This window comes from Pollicipes pollicipes, unplaced genomic scaffold (genome assembly GCF_011947565.3).
Source record: "Pollicipes pollicipes isolate AB1234 unplaced genomic scaffold, Ppol_2.1 Scaffold_1600;HRSCAF=1878_pilon_pilon_pilon, whole genome shotgun sequence".
NCBI lineage: Eukaryota > Metazoa > Arthropoda > Thecostraca > Pollicipedomorpha > Pollicipedidae > Pollicipes > Pollicipes pollicipes.
Window position 1 is genome coordinate 4,636,703 of NW_023595962.1, and position 8,937 is coordinate 4,645,639.

The following is an 8,937-nucleotide window of genomic DNA, read 5'->3' on the forward strand; positions in this document are numbered from 1 at the left end:
GCACTCAGATGGTTCAGCATCACCTTGATATAGCACGCGAATGCTTGCAGTAAACAGGTACGAAAGGCAAAGATAGAGCATGGCCTGTTGCGCATGACATCTAGACGAAAACCGCTGACGTCATATGGTCAGCTGATGTGGTGTGGCTTACGGTGGGTTCAAAGCAGTCTATATAAATTAATGGTTAGTGACGTTACACACTCAGGTAATTCGGCGGAGCCTTCCTTCAGCATTCAAATGCTTGCAATGGACAGGTACCAAAGGTAAAGATGAAGCATGGCCTGTCCCGCCCGAATTTTATTCGAATACCAGTGACGTCACATCTTCAGTTAATGTCGTATGACCTTTCGTCGGCCCAAAAGAGGCCGTAAAATCTGATCACAAGTGACATCACACACAGTCGAATGCCAGTGACGTCACATCATTAGGTTATGCTTTACGGCCCTCAGTTGGCCCCCAAAGATCCATAAAAATGCATGACCAGTGACGTCACACACTCACGTGATTTGGTAGCTTTTATTCATCACGCCAGTGCTTGCAGTAGACAGGTACGAAGGTAAAAATGAAGCATGACCTGTTGCGACCAATATTTAGTCGAATATCAGTGACGTCACGATACCCGGTGATATTTCACGGAACATGATGCACCTCGGCCGTGGGGCCTAAGTGCACTCGTATCAAGTGATGATTAGTGACGTCACACATTCAGGTGGTTCGGTCAAGCTTTTATTCGGCACGCAAATGCTTGCAGCAGACAGGTACGAAAGGTAAAGATGGAATAAGGCCTGTTGCGCCTGATGTTTCATTGAATACCAGCGACGACATATCGTCAGGTGATGCTTTACGGCATTCATTGCACCCAAAAGATCCCTAAAGCCTCACAACCAGTGACGTCGCATATCCAGTCGAATACCAGTGACATCATATCGCTAGCAAATGCCTTGTAGCCTTCAGTCGGCCCAAGAGAGCCCCGATCGATGCAAACCCATTTTCAGTGACGTCACTACGTCCGCTGATACCTTACAGCATTTCTCCATCACGGCAGTACAGGAACCCTGCAGCCAGCGTAGCTCTCTCCCCACCGTCGGCAATACAGGTACCCAAGTAAAAAAAAGCCCAAGTTTTTACGCGTTGTTCAAGTGTGTACAAATTGAGCCCAACGTATGATTTCTAAAGAAGTCGCAAAAAGATATGCCGAAGATAATCCTCTTACCCTCCAGATCGTGCAACGTGAAGGTAATGATCACGCTAAAGGGTGGCATGGTTGACAGGTGTCAGCTTCAGTTCGGGATCATTTGCTGTACTATTTTAGTTTGCCCAATTTGCATTACGCATGGCTTTATCGTCGCAAGGGTCCAGACTTAAAGCCCTCCAGTTGTCAAATTGTCATGTTATTTGTCTATGGGACCGCTTGATGCAGATTGTTTGCGCCGGTGTTCCGAGCAGGTAAGACAGCACCAGCTGCCAGCGACCTGGCCGCCAACCGCCGCCAGTGTAAGATCTCCTACTCTCACAGGGAAATGGCAGTGACGTGTGTTTTCAACTCACTGTCACGCTTGCGCGACAAACGTTGTCACTGGCTGGGTGTGCTGACCGGTGGAAATGTTTTTGTCGCACATGAACGTCGTCTGCGTCTGCGGTCCGCTGTACAGTGTGCTCTGTCGGTGCCGGCAGTGTCGCGTGGCTGGCGCCAGGCAGTGGGCGACAGCCTTGAGCGCCGCCACCACCTGCACCTTACGGAGGATGACGTGCGGCACGCCAACAACGAGCGGCTGGAGCGTCTGCTACGCCGCATGCCGTCCCTGCGGCGGCTCACAACCGACCATGTCATCTGGTCACCGCCGGCGCCGTTATCCGTTGACGTCGTCTGTGAGTGTTTTGTGTGTTTTGTCAGTGTGAGTGCGACAGACGCATCTAAAGCGTTACCATTTAATGGCGCATGCCTCAGTCGCCGTGTTATCGGACGGAGTCTGGGAGCGAGGGCAAAGGCTGCAGGACGCAGCGCTGTCTCAAACTGAAACCCGTGTGTCGTTCCAGCCCGGCTCGAAGAACACCTGGAAGCGGTGGATTTGTTCCACTTCGACGCGGCCCCACAGCCTCTGGAGGGGCTGTGGACCAGGTGTCCCCGGCTGGGGGACGTCACGCTGCCTCCCGGATCTGCCGAGCGGTGCGCGGAGGTGCTGCTTCGCCGCCTGCCGTCCCTGCGGCGGCTGGACGTGGCGCGGAGTGACGTGCGGGGAGAGTGTTTATCGCTGCTCCCCGAGTCATTGGAGGCTCTCTCGGTGGCCTATTGTCTACATCTACAGCCGGCCTGCCTGCGTCAGCTGACCCGCTGTCCTCGGCTGCGGCAGCTGCACGTGTCAGATGTGGAGGGGCTGCAGGCGGCAGACCTGGCGGCGGTGCTGGCCGGCTGTCCACAGCTGGAGCGGCTGACGGCGAGGCTGCTGGAGCCGGCGCTGGAGCTCTGCCTGCCGCCGGCCGGCCTCCCCTCCCTCCGACACCTGGACGTGGCGCTCTCCCGTGGAGTCACCGACTCCACGCTGAAGCGGCTGCCCGACCTGCTGCCAGGCCTGCACACACTCAGCATATACGGTGAGCATATTCCACATCACGCAGTTTCCGTGTATTCCGTAGTGGCAACACGGTGATGGTGCAGCTGAAGTGACGCATTAAAGGCAGCTGTTCCATATCAATAGGACACGCTCCCGACCCCGCATACCGTGGCTCCGCCATGGAGTTGCGAAAGGCGGTGTTGTTTACAGCACCAGCGGTTCAGCCGCTGTTAATGTTCTGACGTCATCTGGCGATCACGTGACAGTGCTGATGCATTGGACCCGGTCCGGCTTCTTGTGTTTTCAGGGTGTCGCAGGGTGACGGCTGTTGGGCTGGACAGCCTGCCGCGGCTCAGGCAGCTGCGTGAGCTGGACCTGGCCTTGCTGTCAGCTGTGACGGACGCCACACTGGACCGGCTACACGGGCCGCGTCTGAGGATGCTGAACCTGTCCGAGTGCCAGTCTTGTTCAACAGATGGGGTCACACGGTGAGCTCACCGGTGGGGGACGTGACGAAGGCGATTAGATGAGGAGCGTTGCAAACTGGCGGCGTTTCACGTGGCCTGGACACCCCGGGAGGCTGCCTGTTGTTGTTGTTTAGCTCTCGGCGTGTTTCCTGCCCAGCCGAGCCCAGCCGAGGCAGCTGATATGTGACCTCGATCAGTAGTCTAAGCCTGGCCCAAGACGGGCCGGTGTTGAACGGCCAGCGACTGCAGCTTTAATGAACCAGGCTGTGCCCCTGCCTGCGGTGTGCTCGCCCTGTCCCCTCCGCGTCGCCATCCCCCCGTAGGTGTGACCCGGTGCCGGCCCATATCGGTGGCCGTAGAGTCTGCTCCTCCGCAGCTGAGCTCACCACGAGACAGCACTTGTGCGTCCCGCTCCCAGGGCCGTCACGTGGTGCAAGCCCCATGTGCCCGGAGTGTTGCGGCCGGGACGGGCTCTGACGTCACACCGGGCTCCCCACTGCGTCATCCGTCCAGTCAGAGCCGGCTGCAGGGGGCGGCACCCGCTGTTACGGCGGCGGAAGCCTCGCAGGCTAACGTCTGCTGACGCTGGCGAACAGTTGATGGGGCGCGTGACGCACCACGGAGCACGTGGGTGGTGCGCCCTTTGTTCCGCTGTGTGCCGGTGTTGTAGGTGTGACGTGTGCTGTGCTCTGTTGCAGGCTGGTGCTCGGCTGTCCATCACTGACGGTACTGGGGTGGAGGTGGTGGTCTGACCTAGACCGGACCAGGTCTCTGGTAGACAGCCTGGTGCGCCAGCTGCCCCCGGACCGTGACGTCACACTCGAGGTCCTCGGTAGGTGGATGTCGCACCCGCTCTCCTCCGTGTCGACGGATGGAGCGAACTGAGCGTTCGTCGCTCCGTCAATAGGATCGTTGATTATGCGCCCCAGGCTATTTAACGGGGGCTGGAATTGTCGCGCTAAGTCTGGTCCGACGGCTGGGCTTCGAGTCAGCTAAGTAAGCAGTGATTGCACGTTGAAAGTGCATCGCACCGCATCCTCGTCGGGGGCATTTGAACCGGCACCGCTTGCGTTAGACGTGCCTCCAAAGGTGGCTATTCTTGACCCCGCCATTTTGACCCGCCACCCTCTGACCCTCGGCGATGTTGGACCGCTGTTGGTGACGTCATGTGGCGCTGCACCGTCTGGGTGACCGTGTTACCTTCCATTGTTACACTGCACCCCCGGCGGTCGCTTGTTCACGTGGCGCCTGGGTTGCCGCGGTGAGAAGACAGAGCGCACGACCCAGTGCTGCGGTGACCGGTGTTTGTGTGAGCCAGCCGCCGTGTGTGTTCGGTGGCTGATGTCGACCCATGCTCTGCCGGCAGCCGGGCATCTGCAGCGTCTGCCGTCGCTGCCGCCCGGCCCGCTCAGCCTGAGGGAATATAAGCCATGGTGAGCATCACACAGGCCACAGTGCTGCGGCGGCCCGGCCCGGTCAGGTGCGCCGCCGCCGTCCGACACGCCACAGCCACGTGTCACCGGCCCACCGACGTACGCCCTCCACTGCCGATGCCGCGTGTCGCCACGTGCCTGCACGTGCCTGCCGCCACGCCGCGCGGCACGGCCGTGCTGTGTCGGCACGTGCTGCAGCCGCGTGCTGCGAGCGGCAGCGGGCTGGGAGAGGCGTGTTGAGCAGCGTGTCTGTGCAGCTGGAGCTGTGCGGCAGTCAGTTGCTGACGGGCGGCTCGTTGGCGAGGTCTGACTGCGTCCCAGCCGGCCGCCAGTGGAGCGTCTGCACTGAGCCGCCCCCGGTTGGCGGGTGAGCCTGTGGCCGGCTGGTGCTTGGTCCGGACGCTCGTGTCACCGGCCCGTCCGCAGACAGTGGTCTGCTGTCGCCTGTGCTGGTCTGCGGACCGCCTGCCAGTCGCACGCGCACGGAAAGCGTGACGTCCGATGGCCGCACATCACCGAACACCGCACACCTGCGTCCTGTCCGACCGCTGGCTGCCCGACGCCACTGGTGCAGCCGTCGCACACATCTGACAATGCTGCAGTCACGGCTACACGGCGATAGTGAATACACGGCAATGCTGGAGCAGCAGCGATACGAACCGGAGACCCGCAGCGCGTTAACTGGCCCCCCGAGGCTGTTGACCAATGGTCGCCGTGCTGTCGATCGCCAACGCCGTGCTGCCTTGTCATTGGCTGAAATGCCAAAGACATCGGCCGTCAGGCTTCATTTCATTAGTTAGCATTTAATAGCCGGTCTTTCATTGGCTAGTCTTAGAAATTTGGGCGGAGCCACCGTCCGTTTGCATTGTCGGTCTGTGACCACGGCAAGGCATTCTGATGGCTGATCATGGCGGCCGACGCACAGTGCGTCCTATTTCGTGAGAAGCAATGACGCCTCCCAACGCCTGTGCACAAAATGTGTACGGGCAAAGCAACAATATCAGTCGTTTGCCGCTTTATCTTGGAAATATGTTACACAAACAAAGATGTAAATTGTGCGTGGTTGAAATGAGTATTTGTGGGTGCTGTAGCATGGGGACTCGTCCCTCAGAATATTTGTCATATTCAACGCTGCACCCGTGAAGTTGCCTGGAATGTAACATCACACGAGGTATTAATATGCTCCATTCACATTTTCACCTTCGACACAAAACCTATGGAATCGATTCGGGATCAGCGAGCACTAAACACGCCAGAACACAACGTTGCCAAACTGGGCACCGGCCGACGTTGACAGAACGGCGAGATACCGCCCGCTCATTGGTCAAGAGAAGCCGGCCCGGTCGAGATCGACCAGTCGCAGAGCGGTAGACTTCTCCGGGTGTCGGTGGAATTATCTGGGCATGTTTCCTGCTGAACTATGGAACTATCTATCGTCCATGGTCCCGGGCCCCATCCGGCTCCACTCATCAGCCGTCTCCTTACATGCCCTCGGCTACATCACTGTCCCCTATTTCGACATAAAGCACCGAGTCTAGATGGTGTATTGTAAAGATGCCCCTTCTTTAGACTAAATAACTGACCGGCCCGCAATCCATATTTGGAAATCCTGTCCCCGCAAAGAAATGTTCCCGGAAAAGCTGACTGCGCCTGGGAGCCCGATTTCAAGTATTTGATGTATTCAACGCTATACCCATTATTCCAGGTGCAGAATCTCACATATAATGCAACATTTAAACAAGCGGCCACTATGTCACTTAATCAACTCAAACAGTGGTCAGAAAACTGCAACAGTTTCTTGCATACGTATGGTTCACTCGCACCGGAACTATTCTCCTTGTGACTTAAGCCATCCTCTGGCTTAGACACAGAGCTTCACTTTCTCCGCGGCAGAAATGTGTTGCATGAGGTGAGCCAAGATGTGAGCTATACCCAAGGCTCCATTTCCAAACCTGGATCACCTCTGTCCGTGACTTGTTATGTGGGTACGTGCCTAGACAATGCATTAATCACTTCTGTTGTGAAAAATGACTATGCTGAATGCCGATGACTGATATAACGTTTACCCTCTGAATCTTAAGGGAATGTCTCACATTTGAAGACATTGGAGCAAGCATTAGGTGTGATGCAATGAGTTCACCTATACCTATTGTTATACTTTTTAACTGGAGAAGACTGTTCTAGGCAGCACAATTCTCTGTTTGGTAGATTTGCTTCTCAATGCGTCAGCGTGTGATCACGTTATTGTACCTTACAGTGCCGTGATTGAGATCCAATCGACGGCCGTTGCTGTCACCAAGCAAATGAGTTTGAATTGAACGCTTGAGTTGCTGGATGTTGCATGACATCAGTAGCGCAGGCAGGAGGGGGGAATAATAGACACGTGCCTTCCCCAGTTCTTAAGTGGATGATCAAGTCTTATGGATGGTCAGAATCGTAGGTCCCGAGGGGTCAAATGGACCCCTCTGGACCTATGATTAAGGGCACAATTTCAAGGCCCAAAGGGCCCAAAATGCTGACCGGAGGTGGCATTCAGGGGCCCGATCCGCAGGGCCTGGCACTTCATTGCCATCCAGAGGGCTCTGCGCGCTCATCAGGGGCCCCCTGGGTCGATATGGGCCGATATGTCGGTCAAGCATCACCAGTACCGCACACTCGGCTCTGAGTCGGCTTGGCCTAAGGACCTGCTTCCCAATCAGCTACAAAGTCGGAGACAGCGATTTATGATAGTCGGGACCCCTGTATCTGTGAGAGGCCCGTGGTACCTAAAATATGGTCCTGTGTTCCAAGAGGCTCCGAGCCAACCAGGGGTAGTGCTCGATGAGGCCCAAAGAGGGGCCCGGGACGGCCCAGTGGAGCCAACGATCAACGGTTGGAGGACATAAGGAGCCGAAGGACTGGCTGTAGATGGCATAAAGAACCGCGGCCCGCAGAGACGTGACCTAAAATATCAGTGAGAGGTCCTCTTGCACCGTTTGAAGATCCCTGAAACAATGCGGATGTCTCGATCGGCGAGAGACTACGAGCACCGAACAGCTGGATCCCTGTCACTCTGAACCCTGGGGGCCATTTGCCAAATTGGAGCAAGGCTGGGGGCCACAACTCACGATTGTCTGGGCCCTGAAACAATTAATTTGACCCCTTCGTCGGTCAGGGGTCCACATTACTTAACAGGGTGTCATGTGTCAGCTGGTGGCCCCAAGTCGGTCACAGGCTTTGCTTCAGTAGGTCCAAGGGTGGACGAAGGGATTCTCGGGACCAAAGATCAAAGGTCCGATTGGAAGGCTGAGGGGCCCGAAGAGCTGGCTGTAGGTCACATTTCGTACCCCGCCCGTAGGACCGTGATCTGAAATGCCAGTTGGAGAGTCCCTTGTACTGATTTGGGACCCGCGAGTCAGAGCGTTTTATTTCGGCCAGAGATCACCAACATCAGACAGTCGGCTCTGTGTCGGTCTGATCTCCTGGGGCCCATTTCCCAAGCAGGGTCAAGGCCGGGTCGGCGATTTGCACTGGTCACAGCCCCTGCAACAATACGGGACTCCTGTACCTATCAGAGGCCCAGTGCCTAACACGGTGTTCTGCGTTAACAAGCGGATTCGAGTCAGTCAGCGGAACATTGCTCAACAGGGACGGAGACGGAACCCCGAATGACAGAGGACCTCTTGCGCTGGCCGGGGCCCTCTAACAATGAAAAGAAACATTGTAACGTATGATTGTTGATTAACGTATGATTGATAACGTTTGTAACGCGTGTTCACATTGAGACCATGCAAGGGTCCGGTGCCAGCCAGTACCGAACGGCTGCCCCTGCAGTCCAACTCCAGCATGGGCCCATTAAGCCAAGCTGGAGTCTGTGCGCCAACTTTTGGACCGCCTCAGCGTCAGGAAGGGACAAATGTGATATGATGTATCCCTCCAAGGGCATCCGGATCGACAAGGAAATCCCACCCCGTGGTGCCCGAATGGCAGCACGGGCAGAATGATAGAAGCAGAACGGCGGAAGACACCCCGCGGTGGAACGGAACGGCCCTTCAGCTCCTGACCTGGAGCTATAATGTGGGTCCTAGTGTTCTACTCGGCAGACCTTCTTGCCCGGAAAGACACAAGGAATTTAATTTGTGTTGAAAACAGTGGGTCGAAACGCGTTTAAAAACGAGCCAGGCCATGCTACGTTTGCCTGAGAAACTTTTTTTTGCAGAATTGGTTAGTGAAACAAATAACATCAAAAGGTTTGAGCCTGCGCGCCCGAAATCTCGGGAGCGAGGACAGCGATGGTCTGGGTTGCAGTTTCCGGGAAATGGAATGGCGTTGGCCACTGGAAGTAACACCACGCACCCCGCGCGAGAACGACCGTCGTAAAATAATGGTTCCGAATGTCCTTCAACATAAATTCACAGCGTGCAAAGAAAACACTGGGCCTACCCTTCATTACCTTTGAGGCTGTATTCCTGATAGATGAACAGTTACAGCAACATGAAAAGTAGA

The 8,937-nt window shown here is 56.1% G+C and overlaps 1 protein-coding gene across 2 annotated transcripts in view; it reads left to right on the forward strand.

Annotated features, from left to right (window-relative positions):
* LOC119090399 (plectin) overlaps window positions 1–8,937 on the forward strand; it is a 79,056-nt gene that overhangs the window by 19,158 nt on the left and 50,961 nt on the right. For both annotated transcript variants that reach the window (XR_005093221.1, XM_037213196.1), the window contains exon 7: window positions 1,675–1,869. Coding sequence is in view for 1 of the 2 variants with exons in the window: in XM_037213196.1 (XP_037069091.1) it covers window positions 1,675–1,869 (195 nt within the window). In the remaining variant the exon portion in view is untranslated. The remainder of the gene's footprint in view (window positions 1–1,674; window positions 1,870–8,937) is intronic.